Raw genomic sequence first — 22243 nt, 5'->3', positions numbered from 1 at the left:
CTCTATCCACTAGGCGAAGGCCTAAAGATTTCCGGACGAGGAGTTTCATTATTTTGAACCTTTTTTAGTTCATGGCGTGTCCACTCTAACATTAAGCATAACATTAGCAAACCAGCATCGCCTGAACGTGTCCTTTTTTCTTGTCTAAGACTCGAATCACTAAGAACGATTTAGTGTACGATGATCCTTATGAAAGCGGCGTTCTAATGTGGCAGGAGATTATGTGCACAGTTGACCGGCGCTCACGGTGTTTATTTACCAAAATCGAGATCAATTATACCATAACAGAGGCTAGAGACACGTACAAAAGTATCATTAACACGTAATACATACGACTTCACCGGTTAATCAATAAATTGTCAGACCAGTGTTTTATTTCACTCGAAAAATTACATATGAATATATACACTAATATACACAGAGAACACCACCAGCAGTGAGCCAGATTGAGTAGGTCTAGAAAAAAATATTTTTTTTTAGTCAGATTAGAATTATTTAGGTACATTATAAGCTTTTGAATTTGATACGCCTAAAATTATATTTTGTATGTTTTGACAAAGTTTTATTGGCTTATTTGTTTGTATATACCAAATTATTTCTATTATAGACAGTAATAAGACGTTTAAAGAACGGATAACTAAAAGGGCCTTCGGGGATTGCGCGTGTGTTTTTTTTTAATCAAATGAACATATGCCCACTAACAAAAAAATAGTCATGTATTTATTTGTTACAATCCTACCTTCGACATATGTTTTATATATCCTCGTAAATTGCTACGAGCCGTAATTTTTCTACAAATCGACTTTATTCGCTCTTTATAAAACTGTATTTTGAAAATAGACCTGAGCGACATTGCTATGTTGTCCCATAGTATCTACATGTTATAGACGCGTGTCGAAACGTTTCAAAAAAACCATGACTACAGACAAATTGTTCATGATTACTACCATTATGCTTCCATAAACAGAGATAAAAAGCTTTATTTTTAACAAAATATTTTGTTCCTTGTAAGCTTGCCGACATTGTTTTCAATTTGTATAGTTTATTGTTTTAAATTCGTCTGCTTTTTTATTTCTTAAACAATGAATATTGTCATCGCAAAAAAGTGCAAAAAGGTTTTGCCAATGAAACTTTCTCTTTAATACGACACATTTGCCGGTACCCGTTAGGTGTTTATTCACAGTACGCAAACTTTTACGTAGATTTTACTTAGACATACAATACAACATAATAAAAGGTACTCATTTTATACAAGATATAAAATTACGTTAATAACGTAATATGTTATTAAAAAATAAACATCAAATTTAAAAGCTACTTAAGCCATTGCTCTCTACAATACTACGTGACAGAGAAATTAATTATTTGTTTCAAATCCCGAACTCAGATTCGTGCCGTTTTTCCGCTTTGCAAGATATACCTAACATACACAATATATTTACGCAATAGAATAATATCTAATACATGCACAACAGTAAATCAATAGTTATCAATAATATTGTAATTTACTACGTGGCGATTTAACACAATTCTTAGCCTCACATTTCTAATCTATCTTTTAATATTGAGGAGGTTAGACATGCTGTTTCACGATCGAATGCAAACATCAATTGCCACAAAAAACGCAAGCAGGTCGCACGTTGTTGATTATTATAAAAATTGTATTGAAATAAAATCCACATGTTCGCATCATCTACTAACGAAAATCGTTATTTTTAATAACAATAAGTAATCATAAAATTCGCAAACTCAGGTAGAGCGGCGTGTAATCAATAGAATTACTGGCCTTGTTTTACACTGGCAATAAAAACTGATAACTCTGTTTGTTCATTAAAACATGCCGCCTTCTGTTTCTGTTTCAAATATCGGCCCTTTGAGGTGCAATAAAACTCAGCTACTTTAACATTTTACCTATTTTATCACAATTCTTAGAATTTTTTGTCCAAAGGCTCAGACAGATGTTTTTTCCTATTTAAAAATACGTAAGTAAATATCTCTATACAATATTCGAAATAAGCCAACGATTGATTTCGCAAGATTAATGGTTCATATTGTCACTACCATAGGTTTACATTGACTAGTCTTTGGCGAAATCAATTTTATTTTCTACTGTATAAGAGCTAACAAATTCATTTCTGGATCGCTTAAAACATACTGAATTTCAGAACGTATTGCATAGTATTACGGTGTAAATTTATATGACGAATACGCGCAGTGTTATAATCTTTTAAAATTAATGGTTTCAATAGAATTGAGTCTGGAATTCGGTGTGAAATTGGAATAAAACTGTGGCCTTATTCACATTTATTAACAAGTTAAATTATAGCTCGTCTCCGACGTTATTTCCAAAAATCCATTTCCTAGTATATTTTATAGATAATTTAATAAATAATAAGGTGTAATAATGTATATTAACAGTAATACAAATATGAAAATTGCTTGATCTATTCTACTTTACCAGAGCTGGAGCAGAAAAATCACTAAGTGCTGAAAAGATTTAGCCTTGTCTCAAGTTATAGCACAAATTATCAAGTATTTCTTAGTAATGTAAAAGGTATATAAAATAATCTAAATCTTATTCAAAACAAGCTTTCACAACAAATTCAGGTTCAGATCGACTATTGATATAAATAGACTTGCACAAATAACTAATAATACTAACTAAATAATACTAACGATAGTATTTATTTATACAGGTAATGTCAATTATAATTGAAACACTTAAACTAAAAGAATTATTTAAAACTCATGATTTAAATTGACTACTACAATTTATTTGGTTTGCAATGATCGTGGGTCATTACGATTTGGTGACGTGAATAGGCCAGCCATGCAATTTTTGGTTCGCGGTTGGGATGTTTGGTTGAACAATTATTTCAATTTGTTTGATTTTAAAAAACAATTTTGTTTGCTTAATTTAATACATCCATTATTGAAAATATTTTGAGGGTTTGATTTATAACTTTAATATGCCTTTTACAATTTCAAATACTCTTAAATTTATATGATTTATTATCAAAAGTTTACAAACGAAAATATATAGTACAGTAACACCAACTAAATTATTTAACCTTGGTGTCTGAAGGTACACTATTATGATTAATACAAAAATACAAATTTAAGAGAGAATTTTTTTGTTTTAACTATATATATTTACTACTTACATATCATAACGGAGCCGATATAAACGATTCCAAAATCATCAAACGAAACCTTAACATTCTAATACATAATCATCAGCTTTCATCTTTAACAGGCCTCGCAGGAAATAGATATGCTAGTAGAACAAAGCTAAGGAACGACAACGAGTTAGCAGGAATTGGATGGTTAGAGCTTAGAAGTTGCTCGGTGGCTGGTAGTTGAACTTAGAGGAATGTGGAAAATAATTTAAAATTATTAAAAACCTTGATTTTATTATCGATCTAATTTATACAAATATTTTAACAGCAATTTAGAAGTTCGAATTATACACTAGGTGTGTAAACTAGACACGTGATTTATATACATTGGTGGGTGTGTGACGTGTATAACAGATGTTGGATTCAACAAAGAATCCATATGTCGTGTTGCGATTGGGCTTTCAATAGCGCATACGTGGCATGATAAGGCAAGTTTTGGTAATGTGTAACTAGTGTACCTATTAGTGTATTATTTATTTACGTTCTGTATAATTATACAAAACACATACGCTATCATGTTTGCAACCAATTCATGTTCCACAGTAGTTTCTATTGGTAAATTGATTGTACAGTATTAAATACAATTAATTATATTTAATTAAGTAATTTTCGAAGAACGCGTTTGAGCCCAAACTCAGCTATTGAAAAAAGCCTGGGGTGTATATGCATAGTTGCCCGCGTCACACTTTGAAATCAATTTTCTTTTTCTTTGTAATTTTTTATTCCTTCCGTGTAATGTTTGCCTATAAGTAGGCTGACATCTTATATAATTTTTCCTTTATATACCGAAATAAAAGTCTCCTGAATGGCTAGCTTTTTTAATTAAAATAATAATATAAAATTAAATTAAATTTATTCATAGTAGAAATAGTGATTTTAGCTTCCTATATTTTTGTAGTGTGTAAGTGTAGGACAGTACATCATAATAAATTAATATTGGCACGACAACATTTACATTAAAAATTCAGGCACTGCCTTAAGAATGAAAGGAATTTTGAACAAATTCGAATTAAGAATCTATAAAAAAAGACGAAAAATTTAATAAATGCCTCATATTAAACCTAGAATAAAAAGCTAAAGAAAATCAAAATTATATTTATTTAAGGCCATAATTAATTACATTCCCGTCGTAGTGTCGCACGCGCAGCGCATACTGTGCTATTGTCGCGGCCCCCGATTGAACTGTTCGACATGAGTTATGTGCAAATATATACAGGATGTTTTAAGAAACAACATCACAGAAAAATCTCAAAAATTGTAACTCTCTAATTTTATAATCACTTAAGGTAATGTTTTGGTGTGGATAAAACTTTCACGAAACAATATAATATATTTTGTTATAAAATTAATTCAATCAATCAGTATAATTCACCAAACCCCATCGTATGGATAAGTTCACCATATATATAATATGTTTCAGGGTTTCTGCCTGTTAATACAGTTCTAATATAATATATATTTTTAGGCAAACATTGTATTAAATAAAAAAATAATTCTACAATGTGATCAGGCTGTATATTGCAATCATGCCTGCAACACAGTGACACACATACGCGGCTTTACACTAAACCAATAATAGAATAAAATCAATCTATACCACCCTCTCACACACACACAACCAAATCTCAATCAATGATTTTCCCGTACTGATGCACGCACACAAACGCAAAAGTATTGGAAATATTGGCATTACAAAGATTTACAGAATATTTGCGAACAATTCCCCCTAATATTCTTCATATTTCTCACTCTGTCTAACTCATTATACCAACCTTGTTAGATAAGAAATGAAAGGGACACAACATCTGGTTTTACAACTTCGCAGAGGGACAATGGTGACGCTATTGTTAAGAGTTCCCCAAACTTTTTTTAGGTCACATAAAAGTATTACAGTTGTTAGGGTCGTGTTTGCGCGATGCACTTATTGCATTCGCTTCGCAGTCAACCTAGTGGACAGTGCACCTACGCAAAGTAATCCAAATTTAGTGATAGCCTACATGTCGTGAATCGTATCACCTTGTTTTAGTGAAAAGATGTCATCAGTTGCAACTACTAACAGAGCGAATGAAATGTGGAACAGTGAAGTGAACTCTCAAAGTGCTAAACCTTACAACTATGCTCATCAGTACCCGATATCACCTCATTTTTACAACTACCAAAACGCTTATAACCAAAACAGTGATTACAGTGGCCAGAACGTAGCAAAATACGGACCCAACGATCAGAACTGTATAAAATCCGAACCCGCAAATTGGCAAAATTATTCCATGAACTACGCAAATGGCAATAGTCACGCGAATATTGAAATGATAAATAAGTGGAGGGAAATGAGTTACTATTCACAACAGTATGACAACTACGAGTATCAGGGTAACAGTGCTCCAGTGAATAATGCAGTGTTAGACGCAAGACTAGCCGTAAAGCCAGTTAATTCTCCCAGTCAATGTAGTTTGCCCGAAACAAGCTATGGATCCCCGCATAGCGTGTCAAGCGCAATTAAATCAGAAGATGACGATTCTCCGAACCTAAGAGCTTTGCTAACAAAATCAAAGTCAAACGCATATCTTAATAAGTTCAGTGACACATATGCGCAAGAAACGATACAAAAAATGATGTATCATTCTACCGATGTGGAGAATTGGGAAAAAACTGAAACCAAGATTGAAAACGATCACAATTTGCCGCAATTTCACGGTGGATATAAAAACAATGTTGATGAACTTAAAGCCAGGAGCAACGAAGTGGGAAGGCCGATCGCCGACTGTAAAGGTGTAAAGTCATCGGCGAATACCATAGAGAGCTGTCAGGAGATGACGAGGGTCGACGCAGGCGGCAACAATGAGGATTATATTGAGAACAAAATGGCGACTATACCCGAAACGCAAGGGTATTATCCGTGGATGAAGAGTAGTGGCAGTACGTATTACCTTTTGTTGCATTAAATATATTTTTAATCTACGAGTATATAAGCTTAACATAACCCTTATCTCCCGAGTAAACCAATCTTATTTATAATGTTTATTTTCAGGTGACGAGAAAAAGGAGGGATCAAAGCGTACAAGACAAACATACACAAGGTTTCAAACACTAGAATTAGAAAAGGAGTTCCACTTCAACAAGTATCTTTCAAGGCGTCGGAGGATAGAAGTATCACATGCCCTAGGCCTTACGGAGCGGCAGATAAAGATCTGGTTCCAAAACCGCAGAATGAAAGCAAAGAAAGATGGTAAGCTTACAAACTCCCCTGACCCGTATAGCGTGGATGACGTCGGTGCGACAAAGCTTCCAAACTTGGCAGACTACATGGATAATAGATCAATGCCTGGGATTCCAGAGTTTCCTAATTATAACGTAGGCCACAGCACTTTAAATCATGCTAATGTACCTCAGCATTGCTTACCTTCTTATGGTGGTATGATTCCAAAAATGTGATACGTATTTAGTCACTATTTTACAAATAGGCAAAATCTTAATTTTTTTTAGGTTTAAAATTCATTATACCATTCCTTTCAATTGACACCCGTAGTAAAATATAGGTACCTACTATAACCGACCATTTACAGTGCTATTCATTATTTAGTAAACTAAAGCCTATAAAAGCAATATGTAACGATATTTTTCTGTATTACATTATTTTAGTTTAATATTATCAAATCTTCATTTCTTTAGTTTTTACTTTTGTATATAAAAGAAATATTAAATGTATAGTAAAACATTTAAAAAATATAATATAGATTAGGGTAGAATATTGTGTATATAGTAGGGTAACTGTTTAATGTATGATTTTAGTAATTACAAAGATAGTTCCTATAATCAAGAAACATAATGGTGTATATTTAAGGTTGATTATTTATATGAAAATAAATTATAAATAGATGTATACTTCTCTAGTCAATATCCATGGTCGCTATAAATAAAGAGGAGTGATTCCAATATTTTATTCGTTTTATTTCTATCTTTACATAAAATAATTATCATAAATGCCGCAAAATATTTAAAATGTAAGTCTGCAAATAACTTGCCCATGTATAGGATTTATATTTTTGATTTTTATTTCTTATCCTGTTAATTTTTAACGATGCAGAACCTTGTTTATATTTGTTTTTATTTATTGATATTTAAATTATTGAACCTACATAAATGTTCATACTACTCGTATGAACAACCCGAATTATTATTTCACCAGATATTGAACTCAGGACGTTCAAGAGTTCATAGACTTCTTTTTACGCGTATAATTCTACAGATACATAAAAATATTCACGAGATAATTAATATATCCAGGTATAAAAACGAAAATTATAATTTATGTATTATGTAAAAAGAAATGATTTCAATATCCTTGTCAACGTGTATCGAATTTTGATAACCGCGAGAATTTATATTATAACAGATGAAGAAAATATTATTTAAACTCGATTTTATGCGAACTAGTTTATTTTCCCACAAAATAATACAATTGAAACTACCTAAACTACTACAGATGCTTTAAAATAAGTTCACAAAATTGGCTCAAATTAGAAACAAAACGTATCCCGGTGCGTACCTGCGATACCTTTGTTAGTCTAGCGAGCCGTGCGATTTTTTTTAACTTGTTTTGACGTACTGGATTACTTAACCCTTTGAGGTGTTGGAAATAGGATTACTCTCAAGGGACTAAATGTTTAATTTGACATGTTTTGACTACTTAAAGGCTTTACCCGTCAACGAAAATTTTGCTTAGTAATCCTGTTGATTGTTATAGATATGTTTGGAGAAATCTGTGCGTCTTTAGATATTTTTTTTAGAGAAACAAAATTTGCAATATTAGTAATAGATATAAAATCGGTTTAAAGACATCACATGATTAACATTTAAATTAGTTTATTAAATTAAAATTAGTTTATTAAAATTATTTCTAAATCTAAGTATAAAAATAAATGTATAGGTTTATTAAAGTAAGTTCAGTACATTTCATTTTCTCCTTTATGATATCCTGTGTGGTAGGTATGTATGTCATCAAGGAAAGAAAGGTAATGAGCTAACATTTACTTGTATTAAAATTTGAAATGAAATTGAAACAATTCAAAGTTGCAAATATGCAAATAATTACATTTTGGACATAATCGATTGTTTCATCTTTTAGTATGTAAGATTAGTTCTGATATATTTATGTGTATTAAGTGTTCATTTTGTTTATTTTTTATTATATTCTCGGACGATTTTCCGTTGTTCTTCAGCCGATTGTACACCACTGCCAATCACACAACATTGACAATCTAAATCTGTTCAGTCGTTTTAGCGTAAAAGTGTAAAGAGTATTTAGATGTCAGAATAAATAATAAATAAACTAAAATTTGACATTTTTTACCAAATTCTTGCAATGAATAAATTATTATTATAAAAATATTGTTTAATTTAAATATTTTTGAAGTGACTTTGTATTTGTATACATGGATAAAGAAAAAACTTGGAAATTAAAAAGAGTGGCGAAGAGTTTATTGCCAGTTCTTCTCTTCCGTTCTACGCCCTTGATTTGGGAACTGGCAGTAAATGTAAAATTAGAAGCATTCCATTTATATTTCTTTTTTGACGTTCATATGTGTACATTATGTTACCAACATGAATAAATAATTTTTGATTTGATTTTATTTGATAAAGAATTAATTATTATTTGTTATAAAATCTCTATAAAAAAGCTTTAAGACTATTTTGGAATTCATATAAAATGTTTAAATCAAAAAAGATTTTAAAAGTTTTATAAATATTTTCGCAGCTAACTTCTCACTATTGAACCGATATAGAGAGTTATCGGTGAATTAACTTGCAAAATACAATAGACCCGAAAGAAAGAGAACGCTATGCCAGTATTACAATGGAGTAAATAAGATGGAGCGACCATCCCCAAATTTAAGGGTGGGCTATGCGCATGTGCGGCCGACATTTAACAAAGATGGCTGCTTGTGTTTACATCGAATTTTGTTGGGTAAAATATTTTGATTTTATATTAAATGTAATGTTTTCTTGATTAATAAATAGTTGGTGAGTTTTTAAATATATTTGAGCAATTAATATTAGCATAATCTTAGTCTCTATCTAGTAACCTTTAAGTAGGTACCTATTCCATCCACGTGTTGTTAAACAGGTATAATATACGAATATTATTTTTGAATGAATATCTTTGTTTTACAATTAATTAACACTACACAAAAATATATTTGTATGTCTTTTTTATTGTCAATTATTTTAATGTTATGTTCATGAAATTATATTTATACCCGTTGTTTATTTTTTCACAGTTTATAATTATTAAATCGAAACATATCTTTTACCATATACATTATACATACATACATACCTATAATGTAAACTGAAAATAATTTTAACTCTGTTTTATTTTTATTTACCAATACAGTGTTTGTATACCCCGTACTGCGTAACCAAATCATAGATCATAGATCAAAGTATCTAGACATGTCTAGATCCTTTGATCTGGTACGACATGTCTGCGGTTCTATCCAACATTTATTGTTTCTCCAGAATCCAACCTATGATCAAGGGATCACTACGCCATATCCCTTTGGTGCTCAAATATCGATTATGAAATTCTTTGGATAATACATGTTTAATAACGGCTTGACGTTATCATTAATTAGCCTCTATTCAATCGCACATCAGGTCTGACTCACACGATTGATTTAATTTTAATTCATAGAAAGTATTTATGCCTTGTCGAATGTAACTTTGTGCTTGGAAATATTTATATGTATAGATATATATATATATTTAAGGTAACGAAGACATTTAAATTTTAAGTACTTTAGCCGTATTTTGTTTTGAGTCTACTTTTCTTCTTTTTTTATCTCCGAGTCTGGCGTCTGTTTTCTTTATATTGTACTATTCGTAGTAACAAAAAGTTACTCATGTAACCCTATAGGTAGAAGTAAAAATACTTTAAAAGTACCTCATTATATGCAGCTTGCACCAGACGTTCGATCAAAGAGATGACTTATCGTGTACCATAAATTGTATTCTCATTACGATAAGGTGAATTCAAACGGTCGAGAATGTTTTAATTATATGAAATTATCTCTCGTTTTATTTGATGTATGAATTCGTAAGTGTTCGTTGATAAATGTTCAAAGAAACTTGATTGAGAAGCTGATTCATTTAAGTCAATTAAATGATTGTATAAAGATACAGAATCCTTTTGAAAAGTGTTTTTTACGAATATTATTTAGATAGTCATTATAAGAGTACAAAATTAATTTTTATCTAATTTAGTCAACTCTATTATTGATTAAGTATTTTTATGTACGTATACTGCTTAAGATGTTTTACCAAATCAAAGATATTCAATAAAGAATTACCCTAAGCATTCGTGCTTTTTAATAGTTATTTTACTTGTATACTTAAGCTAGTGGTCTCAACACGAATCAAATTAAAAGAACGGAAGATCTAAATTTACATTTGTTGATTAATAGAAAACTATAATGAATTTAAAAGGTTGGACCTTCTGGCAATGTTTCTTTAATGCTGGCAGCATTTCCTCGCTGTCTTGCAATACTTAGGTATTCGTCGAGCGAGGATACCGGCTCTGTTATTTCATATAAATGTTGTTGTGTTAATGTTTAATATAAGTGTTTCGATGATGATGATAATTATATATACACAAAGCGAACTTAGCTACAACATTTGATGTTCGATTAGTAAATAAAGGTAAGGGCTGTGAAATATCGTTTTGGCTTGTTATCGAACGTATGGTGAAGCCATTCATATATTTAAAAGACAGTTGCAAAATGCATGGTCTCAGAGTTCTGTCTCGTCATATTTTTTTTTTAAATAGGCACGTATATAATTCCTTACCTGACACGATTCTTTGGCAGTTTGGGCCTTAAGCATGTCGGTTCACACACGATATTTCCCTGATGTGTTTAATGCGCACAAGGACCCAATGTCTATTGGTAAGCCCGGGTTCGATCCTATACCTCCGCACCTCAAGGATGAGAGTCGCACGCAGAAGCCAACTCTGCTCACTCTGATGGACATAGGTAAGTGTTTTTATGGTATAATTAATCCAACCGTTTTATACTAAAACTAGGTATAACTTTATTATTTATAAAGTATATTATTATTTGATATAACTTACCAACCAATAATGTAAACATCACCTCTGAATTGCTTATTGAATTAAACTTTTTTTTGAATAGGCAACGAAAACTGACCTACTTTCCTATAAAGAATATAATAGCTGCCTTTTACTGTGTATTGACGTGTAAATCTCCGAATCTTTTTTATTGATTATGTCGTCTAATACTGTATTTTATTCTAATACTAGGTTGCTAATAGAAGGCTAATCTAAATCCTCAAACTGACACAAGGCAAGCGCAAAGCTGCGTTTGACCCATGCTTTATTTGGAAGGTTCAAGCAGCGTACTACAAAATCTAAGTAAATTATGTTCTAAAGAATCACATTAGTCGCATATAAACGTTATTTAAGGCTCAGTTTACAGCCGCTTTAACCTATAGATTTCTCTTTAATCACCAAAAATAGATGTCACGTTGACGACCAAATATGTTGTACGCGTCTAACACAAACGTTTTACGAAAATTGTACAAACCGTTGTCCGTCCATTTCGGACGTTTACAGTGTCCATACAAAAAGCGGGGATCAACAAAAGAATCTGCAGGGCGCATTGTCCTGGATCATTTATCAACAACGCCTCACTGGCATCGCTCGAAAGCAGATCAATGCTACTGAGATGAGGGTGATTGCTTATCGAAATTTTTGTATGTTTAAATAGGTTTTTTTGATGTACGATAGTTCTTGGTGTGATGGTAAAAATCAAAGTCTTTTGCGCTCCCTATTTTGAATCTCTAATATTACATTCATTCGGAAAAATAAGGACTGTCTTACGAATTATGTGCTTTTCAAAAATAGCCTACATCTTAATACCTTTTATATAAGTAAACTTATTAACACGGTATACATTTCATACTAATAGGCCAATCATACTAATAAAAAATATTGTTATTAAATACTTTTTAGTGCATTTTTGAGTCGCTTAAATTAATTGTTTCAAAAATAATTTATTAAGTATATTTATCTAGACGATAATAAACTTCCATACAAATTATACCCTCTTTCAATACGTGATAACCAGGGTTCTGTCCCAATGTCAGGTATATTCCTGTACCAAATTTAATTAAAATCGGTGCCGTGGTGAAAGCAGACATTTATTTTTTACTCTTCATCGATAACTGCTTAAATCATTATTTTTTATTATTTTGCATATTCTACTGACTAAAAATAAATATGTAAAACAAGATATAATACTTTCTTGTATTACATATTAGAGAGATAATACTCTCTAAAAAGCGGTCCTTTACAAAGGTCGATACTTATCTTAAATACATATATTCTTTACATCAAGTCTACTGTCAAACTTGAACTACATCAAAACATGTGTCATTCACCTGAACATAACCTTACATGACGCATGAGAAAATCTGAAGTGACCTAGAACTACCAATATAATCGGATCCCCGAAGATATTAAGTAGTAAGTTGTTTTAGTGAAATTCTTCTTTGAGCGGAGGATATGAGAGGGGTCAACATTGTTTGGCGTTGGCGTCAGTGTCACTTACGTGTTTAACCCGGCGCGGAGATGGAGGAAATGATAGATTGCGCTGTAACGGGGCCGATGCTAAAATGCGATCGACCCGTGGCAGTTATATAGAGCTGTTACACTGTGGATACTTTGACTATCATCCTAGAAATCCTAATTTCAATCCCCGGCACCAACGGCCTTCCTTTCTATGTGCGCATTTGACATTTGCTCGAACTGTGAAGGAAATCTTCGTGAGGAAAAACCGGCTTGCCGTATATCCAAAAACTAGACGGCATATGTCAGGCACAAAAGGCTGAACATCTACTTGTCTATTATATTAACAATAATCATGAAACAAATACAGAAGGTCCAAACCTAAAAAAAGTTTGTAAAGTTTTATTTTTTACAACATTTGTATAAACCAAATAGAACACAAGTACAAAGTGTCTTCCCTTTAATAGCAACTGTAAGTAGTGTTACTGGACACTTCCTTATGATAAAATTCCTCTTTAGTAAATTAGGTTAGACTTAAATTACATATTAGTCTTAAGTTAGGCTAGATCGTAATGTTTCATGATGTCTTAGTGAAGACACATGGATATAAAAATAAAATTGTATTAACCTTACAGGTTTCTTGAGACAATTATACATACAATATATTTTATTTGCCACTCTATCATGTGCTCTCACTATTATATTACACATCCCTCGCGTATTCAAACTAAAACGTAATTATACAATTTTGACAGATGTATAAAAAATATTTACAAACAGCTCTATATACATATCAGCCAAGTCTATATCCTTCGACCCTCGCGAAATTCCAAATTGTTTTTGACTGACAGCTAAATGTAAGTTAGCGTTGTTTGAGCGACGCACCGCAGCCTTCGGTATCCCAGCTCTTTCTATAATTATTTCTGTTCAACTTTTATTACAATACTTATAATCTATTTGGCAATCGATTTTAAAGGTTAGAGGTAAGAAATATTAGTATTTATTCGTTTTGTCCACGCTGCATTACAATATGTACAGCTAAGACTAATATATACTAAAATAATATAACATAAATACAGCTGGTAATAAAAGTACTTATGCAGGTAGATAGATAATATGAACAACTGTAAAGATATTAAAAGAGTTTTAAATGTAAAACTAGGTTAAAAGTGAAATTTTTGTTGTTGAACACATATTTAGAACAATAGATTGTACCTTACAATGTAGTAAGTAGCATATGTTGTATAAAATATATAAGTATACATATACACGAAATGATTGGCAGGCTCAGAAACCAACGATGGACCCTTCTTTTGACACAGGACGCAGTTAGGTAAAAGAAGCATTTCCAGACCACGGCACAGATCTGGCGGATGGGGCTGACAGAAATAGGCTGCAGTAAACCAAGTAAACCAAAAACAGAACATTGAAAGGAAATGGAGAAGGCTCGTACACAAGATGGGAGTTACTAAAAAAAACAATTATTAATTAAGTCAATTTCTAATAGTATAGTAATAATCCATTGTAAAATTTAGAGAAAATAAAGGACTTGTTATTAATATTTCTTTGAGTATTTATTTTATAGATAAGTATTTCTTTCGTTTCATGCTTGCATGACACCGTATTGGAAAGCTCTAAATAAACGCTTAATCAACTGAGTAGGTGAGGAGTTTTATTTATTTTGTACAAATAAGGAATTGCTATAAAATAACAAAATTTGGTTAATTTAAATTAAACTAGAGCAAGAAAATGTTTTTAAGAAAATAATATATACATTATACCTGAATGAATTCCCTGTCAATATGGCGCATGAAGTTTGATGCAGTCATTTTGTTTCAGAGTTATTTCTACAAGTTAGTTTTGTAGTAGTGCATAGCAGCAAATCACTTTCTGTCTCTTTACAGTCTTTACAGTAATTTTTTGTAGGCTCCTGCAAACATTAACTCTTGCACCTGGTAATTATATAACTTGGTTAACTTGGTTAGCGAAGCGCCAGTCATCAACAAATAAAAAACAAAATTTATATTGAGGTAGACCTATTTGTCTTTAGTTTATACACAGGCTGAGTTCACAAGAGATATTGCTATATTGTTGGTAATAACATTTAGGTACGTAAATATATTTATTAATTTAGGGTAATCCGTTTGGGTATTACTGTGTCGTTCTAACGACTTAGTAATAACTGTTAAGATAGGATAATGGTGTGGGATAAATACATAAATAAAAAATAAAAAAAACATTTAGTAACAAAGTGGATCAAAGCAGAAATTATTTAATATTAGCCGTATATACAACATCTGTGGTTACTTTTCTATAACGATAGGTATGCGATTTCCGTATTCGTTCATAAACCTCTGCTTAATTAGCTGATGGCAACCAACACAAAAAATGTTTTTAAGATGTAATTTTCAAATATAAGGTAACATTTAGTGAGTTCCGTGTCGAAAGGGCAAGTTCACGTTTGACAAGGGGCGACACTTTGACTAATGGTTATAAACGTCATTTACTTGCGAGCTACAATAATGTTACGATCTTTGAATGTGCTACGCGAATTGTAGGTACTGTCCATAAATTGATTAAAAAATTGAGGAAGGTACCTGATTTCAGTTACAATTTTATTCATGGTTATCATTGGCCTTTGTGGGGCCCATGCCTCACAAGTGGTAATGATTGTTAAGGGGGTTAATCCAATTTTCTTAATTTTTTAGAATTTAAATTACAGTTTCACTAGTGTTTCAGTTAACAACTTAGTGATTTCTTCCTAAGCCCTTGCATATAATTTTCTTAAGTGAACGATCCTTTTTTTTTTATTAAGTATGTAACGTAAGGGGCGCATAAGAATTTTAGAAAAACTACGCCTTGGCGTTACCAAAAAATTTGGTAATCACTGATACAATGTAACAGACGTAAGGCTGATTACAATGTAACAGACGTACGTAACATAATATGTGTCTGATACACGTACTTGAATCTTCAAATTATATAATTGAGACAATAATTAGTTATATTAAATAAATATTATAATGAAAATCAATCGGTAAGCCTGACATGCATTTTAAATATCGACTCATATAACATGTCCTCGTCCATACATCCATAAAATAAAATATGTTATTATGGAATATAAGATACAGGTTTCACTTATTCTACGTCATTAAATTTGTATCGCAGATGTAGTTAAAGGACTTGATGTATTGTTAGGTATTGTTGTCACATTCCTGTATCAGCTATTTTAATGATAATTTTCATCAATAGACAGTTGTGGGATTAACAATTTCCCACAATGTCGACTAATGACTTTGCACAGTTCATAGTGGATGATGATTGAAGATTTGTAACCCAGATAGGTTAGAACCCTGTAAAATAGTAAAATGCCCAACTAACATTTGGTCAAATAAAATACATTGATCTTAAGATCTTATTTTCTCCTATATGACATCATGTAGGTATGTGACGTTATATAGGATAACCTATATAACGTGAGTGTCCATGGGCGGCGGTATCACTTAACATCAGGTGAGCCTCCTGCCCGTTTGCCCCCTGTTCTATAAAAAAAAAACATGATATAGGATTTATAAAGCCTAAGATTAGTTCTATTCTATTCAGTCATAAAATATGTTTATAGTATTTAAATTTTTATTCTTTAGTACAGAAGAATATTACAAAAAACTTATAAAATAAAACCTTATATGAAACCATTTTGATTTAAGCGCCACCTAGAACGCAACAAAGTTGCAATGTAAGAGTTACACGGCCCAGTTTTATCAAGTAAGTTCTATGTAGGTGGCAGCACTTAAATTACTAATGAATTTATAAATAAATGTTTTTGTACTGACGTCATAATTTTAATTTTATAATTAATTAAAATTAATAACGTTCATTATCTTTTAAAAAATTGTCTCAGAGATATATTGATACTGAGAGAGATCAAAAGTAGGATTTTATATACTTTTATATACACAAGCTGTGTTTAAATACTAATTGGTGCCTACGTAATAAATGAATACAAGAGTTCTTGTAAGATTTGTATTGCTAAGCTATAAAAATTTAAATATAACCCAAGCGCATTTAAATTAACTGTACCTACTTAATTTAGATACTTTTGCGTCACAGGTAAAATGAGTAGTGTAGTAATATTATCATCAAATATCTTTCTCTTTAGATTTTTAATCTGTATTTTCGAATTTTATAAAAGCACTGATTAAATTTCAATTGTACTGACATAAATTACAAAATTACTTTAGAAATCCAAAGAGTGTAAACTGGAATACGGTAGGTATATAATATAGGTACCTACTATCGATCTTATCGGTTTGTAATTAATAATATTTATAACAGTTATATTATTATTAGGAAATTCTACCTAAGTATATGCCTGGAAGTGACTGAAAAACAGACGCAGTCATTTTAATTCTAATATTACATTTTCCACTAAGATCAAATTCTAAGATATAATATGTAGATAAGTAGGTATGTCGTATTGGGATTATTGCTTATAAGTAAATTATATTTATTTATATCTACAATTCATATAACTCGTTCACAAATGGTCTGTTTAAAATTCCAGTTAGTTCTTAAACAATTTCTAACTAAAAAAGTCAGACTTCTGCCAATCGCCGTTTCGGTGTTGAATTTTTTTATAAGTAGTTTGTCATTTGGCAACTAAAAGGCGTCTTCGTAGTCCTTGCTAAGATAATTCAAATATCTTTACTTTAATTAATCAGTAGGTAATAATTATTCAAGAACTGAATGATGAAACTTAAATCTAGTTTCGAGAGCTATCAACTCATTATTTCTTTGACATGTTTGACTGCGCCTAAGTCAAGATTTTGACTTGAAATTAGAATACGAATTAGAATGGAAATAACACTATAATAATCTACGAGTAAATAAAAATTACTAAGACTCATTGGAAACCAAAACCGTACTTTTTTAGTTTTTGACAATATCAATGATTTACAAGTTTCAAATTGGCTATCAATTTAGTTTATTATTTGACGTTTGGAATGATTAGGTTATGTAAAATATTGGATAACCTAAATAATTAAAACAAATAAGTACCTAAATCAAGATATTATATAAGTATGTATATAAACTGGGCATGTTTGACCCGATTGAATATTTTTTTACAGCTTGCGGAGTTAAAAATTTCTAGACTTTATCCAGATACATAAAACTGGTTTTCAATATTTATTTATACAAATACTAAAAATTAATTTATGATCCTATGAAACACAGTATGGTTTTTAATTTGGAAAGTTTTCATTGCGAAAAATTAAGTTTGGAATATATTCGCACCCCTCTTTTCCAAGCAACTTCATCCAATGAAAACCAAAGGATGCCACGAGGGGCCGTGCCGATCGCGAGTGCAACGCGCATGCGTCAACAGTGACGAGGCTATTACAAATACGCCGTCTCTCTCACACGTATGAAAAACGCATCCGTTGGAAAGAGATATCAGTAATCATTTTCCGTTACATGCAAATTTTTATTCAATTGCAAATTAAGTGTTGAATTAAGTAATTATGTACTATTAAGAATCATGAGTGTTTTATTCAAATCTTATGTTATAAAAATAAATTATGATAATTTATAGAAAAACATTTAAAATAATTCATAGATCATTAATTTTATTCACATTTATGGAAAAGGAAATTCTTTAGCTTATCTGTTAACAAAAATGACGCCTTTTTTATTTAGATAATACAGTAAAGAATACAACGCCATTACTATTCCAAACATAATTCAACTAACTTAATACGTTTTATTCATTTCTGTAGGTATGTAAACTTGTTTTTAAAACGTCTTCCTTAAAAAAATTATATGATTAAACTCCCATAAAACACTCTTCTATGACACATTCCCAATAAGTTCTTTACATTCAAATACATACCCTTACATTCCAATAAGAAACTGACAAAATTAATAGCCTCGAAGGACCAAAGAAACATAGCCACAAACTCATAATTAAATACCAATAAACGATTTTTAAATCAACAATTCACTATCTCTGTCTAATTAAGGTAGATAGTAAAGGAAAGGTGGTCACCCCAGGTCATAAATTACTAGTAAGACACATGAATTATATGAGCTTGGAGTGTCGCTAGGTTGTATTAACTTGTAGGACTTAAGCCCACGGGACCCTGGAATGCCATAATGTTTTCATTGGTTGCAATATGGGGTTGTAATTGGTGTTTGTTCCAAATTTAAATTATGGGAGGGAAGTTAGAAATTTGAAATATGAAAAACTGAAAAGAATAATATACTGTTCATAGACAAGATTCATTGAAAGCCAAGTGCGAGTTGGCGTTGGATCTATTCGATTTTCAAACTGAAGGCCAGATTCCTATTTCTATAATACCGTAATTGTCAGTCGTAGATCTACAGCATAAAATGTGCTTTTAAAATATACCAAACAACCCGCTGAAATGACGACTGGTATGTCGCTGAACGTTATCGTTACGTACGATTAGATCGTAAACTAAGTAGTAAGTAGTTCGTAACTTAACTTACCATTACACTTGTTTCAGTACTAAAAGAAAGGTTCATAATATAAGTAATCTTGCTCACGTCTGTCGACCACTTTAATATAACACTTAAAATCTATAGGTACCTAATACAGATTATTAGATAGTCCTACACATATTATTTTAGGGTAGGCCTGATACAGTTATACCTATTGGTTAACAGGCATCGTAAAATAAAGGTAAGAAAATATTGTATTATTAGGCTATCATTAAATTTATTTTAGCATTTTGAAGCATATTCTACTGCACATGGGCACTCATTCAAAAAATTAGTTTTAATTAACCTATAACTTCATTAAACTTCAATATTTTCATATCCATTAGGAATTAAGTTCGCCCATAACATATTCTGAAACTGATTTACGAATTGTACGTATCTTGCAGTTAGACCCTAGAAATTACTTCTACATGTCTAGGGACAGTCAAAAGGTATTTTTTTTAATGGCAGATCGTTATAAATTAATAAAAGAATGCATATTTCACATATGAAACACACACCGGTGTTAAACAAAAAATATTTTTAAAAAAATCCTGAAAAGATCTTAAAAAAAACTTCTCTGTAGATCGAAATATGAGTAGAAGAGAGAAGGCAAAGTAATACCTTCAAAGTATAATATAATGAAATACTTCCAGCGACTGAAACATCTATCTTAACTAAACCACCCGTAAATTTTAGTCGGGAAAACAAAACTTTCGACACATAAGTTTTAAACACCTTTGATTAATTTCTTACGTTCTTCAATATCAATTTCTTCTAATGCAGAAAATCATTACAAAGATTTTTTTACGTTAGCACGTTTGACCATACAAACCCTTACAACCTAAACAAAATTACATACCAAAGCTAAATGAGCAATGTTAACTAAGATACTTTGTTCTCGGCTGTGCACCAATTTCTTTTGTATGCGTGTGCTACGTGTTTAGGTCAGTGAAGGAAAACATCGCGAGGCTAATAGACAACAGAAATAAGATCTAAATAACAATGTTCTGTGAAAGACAGAAATTTCTGCTTCATGTGTCATTACGGCATATTCGAATAAAGAGCGTCTTAATCCTATAGTATTGATGATGTTTATCAGTAGCTGTATCATTTTGGATGAAAGGTTATGTTTGTAGATTCGTAAAACAAATTCAGACCACCATAACAGAACATCTGCAGTGCCGCTGAATAATTTCTATATTCTAAGCTATTTTTCATATTGCCATAGGGTGCATAAAAATAGTCGTTTCATTTAATTATGAGGACTTACATGTAATTTTTATTCCTCAGTCAGACGTCATGTCATGCCTGTGATGCATTGAGAATGTCCGCTCCTTTTGACTTGTACTAAGTGTACTTGTATCACTTTGTTATATCTGTATACTAATATATTTATAAGCTTTTCAGTTTGCAGATTTTTTAGATCTTAAGGTGTAATTGCAAGTAATGTAAGTGCAATTCCAAAAATATTTTTGTTTGTGATTTATAAAATTATTTATATTTAAATCAATATTTCAGAAAATTGTTTTTCTACATTTTCTTTCATTAGCAGTAGTTTGTCACCTTTGTATTGTTCTTCTATGTTATGTTACGAAACTAATTATACAACTTCCAATCGTATTTAACGCATTATCCTTTTTCTAAATAACCGATTAGAACCCTATAATGCACATAAACGTAAGATACGCACGTATTAATTTCCTATAAACACAAAATTACTCGATCGGTCTAATATCAGGCATTAGAAAACGCATCGATTAGCATAAATCGAAATCAAAAGAGGCAACGATCATCAGTGAATTGAATAGGGCAATTACGAGAGCCTAGCGGAAGCGGTAGCGAGCGCGGAACACGTGGCGGAGACTCAGGTGTGCCCCGCCCCGCTCGCCCCGCCCGCTGCTAGCCAGACGTCAGCCAAGCGATCACCTCACTGTCAGACGCGCGCTGCACACGACGCTCGAACGGCGGGAAAACACGGCCCGTTTTTCACCACGCGAACTTCCGCGAGTCGAATTCGAATTTCGAACGCAAGTTTGTTATTTTGTGAAGTGTTTCGTGGGATGTTTGTGTTAGTTGTGTTTTAAGTTTCTGCTCTGAAAGCTTTAGATCGTTGTGAGTATTTTATTAATTTTTGTAACTATTATAATGGTTCGTTTTAATGTTTTTGACTTTAAAAATTACGTAAAATCGAATTTAGGACGAATCATATTCATCGGAAGTAATGTAATTATGATCAATTACTAATTGGGATTTTTACCATTCGATTTTATTTAACATCCATGATAGTAAATTAGATAAAATTGTTTCAGTAAATAGTTCTTTTAAGGATTTTCTTTCCGGCTGAAATCCGGGTTAAATTTATTGCCACTTAATCGGTTTATCATAAGCTATTTAAGAAAACATTTGTGATGAAACCAGCAGAACTTTCTGAACTATTTTCTTACAAACAACTGGATTCAAAACTTTTTCATTTTTATATCACCTTAAGATTTTTCCGAGATATTCTGGGTTTAAACTCTATACAAAGGAAAATTGTTACGATATTATAATTATTTCCTTCACACAAAGATAACAGTTTAAAGGCGAACATGATACATTATTTGTTTAAATACCGTTTATTAGATACCGAATTGAATGATAAATTATTTCTTAAATATTAAAATTATTGAAAGTGAGAGAAAAAGCTATTGAAATTTTCTTTACAATTTCTGGCCTATAACTCACATTGAAATACATAATAAAATTAATTTCACAAATTGCAGCCTCTTGCAACGTTTTAATCCTGAGCATTAATTGCGTCTTTTTCTTTTTAAATGACTTTCTTAACATATAATAAATTTTAGAAGTGAAACAGTAATATGTACATTAAAAACATATGCCATATTAGTACATTACTGAAGCCTGAACGAACTTCTATAATACATTTTTCTGTGAAATATAAGAATATTACAAAGTACATAAGTCACAAACTTTA

General features: G+C 31.3%; 2 protein-coding genes across 2 annotated transcripts in view; both read left to right on the top strand.

The window, feature by feature from the left end:
* The first annotated feature begins 5187 nt into the window (after window positions 1–5187).
* LOC110992165 (segmentation protein fushi tarazu-like) lies at window positions 5188–6616 on the top strand. Its single transcript, XM_022257875.2, has 2 exons — window positions 5188–6095; window positions 6208–6616. Exons 1-2 carry the CDS (start codon window positions 5213–5215, stop codon window positions 6609–6611), a joined length of 1287 nt encoding a protein of 428 aa, XP_022113567.2. The 5' UTR covers window positions 5188–5212; the 3' UTR covers window positions 6612–6616.
* Window positions 6617–21212: 14596 nt separating this feature from the next.
* The window catches only part of LOC110992224 (homeotic protein Sex combs reduced), a 34661-nt gene continuing 33630 nt past the window's right edge, over window positions 21213–22243 (top strand). Inside the window, exon 1 of the mRNA XM_022257950.2 lies at window positions 21213–21381. The gene's annotated coding sequence lies outside the window, so the exon portion shown is untranslated. The remainder of the gene's footprint in view (window positions 21382–22243) is intronic.

This window comes from Pieris rapae, chromosome 8, assembly GCF_905147795.1.
Source record: "Pieris rapae chromosome 8, ilPieRapa1.1, whole genome shotgun sequence".
Lineage (NCBI taxonomy): Eukaryota > Metazoa > Arthropoda > Insecta > Lepidoptera > Pieridae > Pieris > Pieris rapae.
Note: the sequence above shows the minus strand (reverse complement) of the source record. Positions and strands in the feature narration are given on the sequence as shown.

Coding starts and splice junctions, on each gene's coding strand:
- LOC110992165 (XM_022257875.2), top strand. CDS start 5,213: ATGTCATCAGTTGCAACTACTAACAGAGCGAATGAAATGTGGAACAGT. Junction 6,096..6,207: donor GTGGATGAAGAGTAGTGGCA/GTACGTATTACC, acceptor GTTTATTTTCAG/GTGACGAGAAAAAGGAGGGA.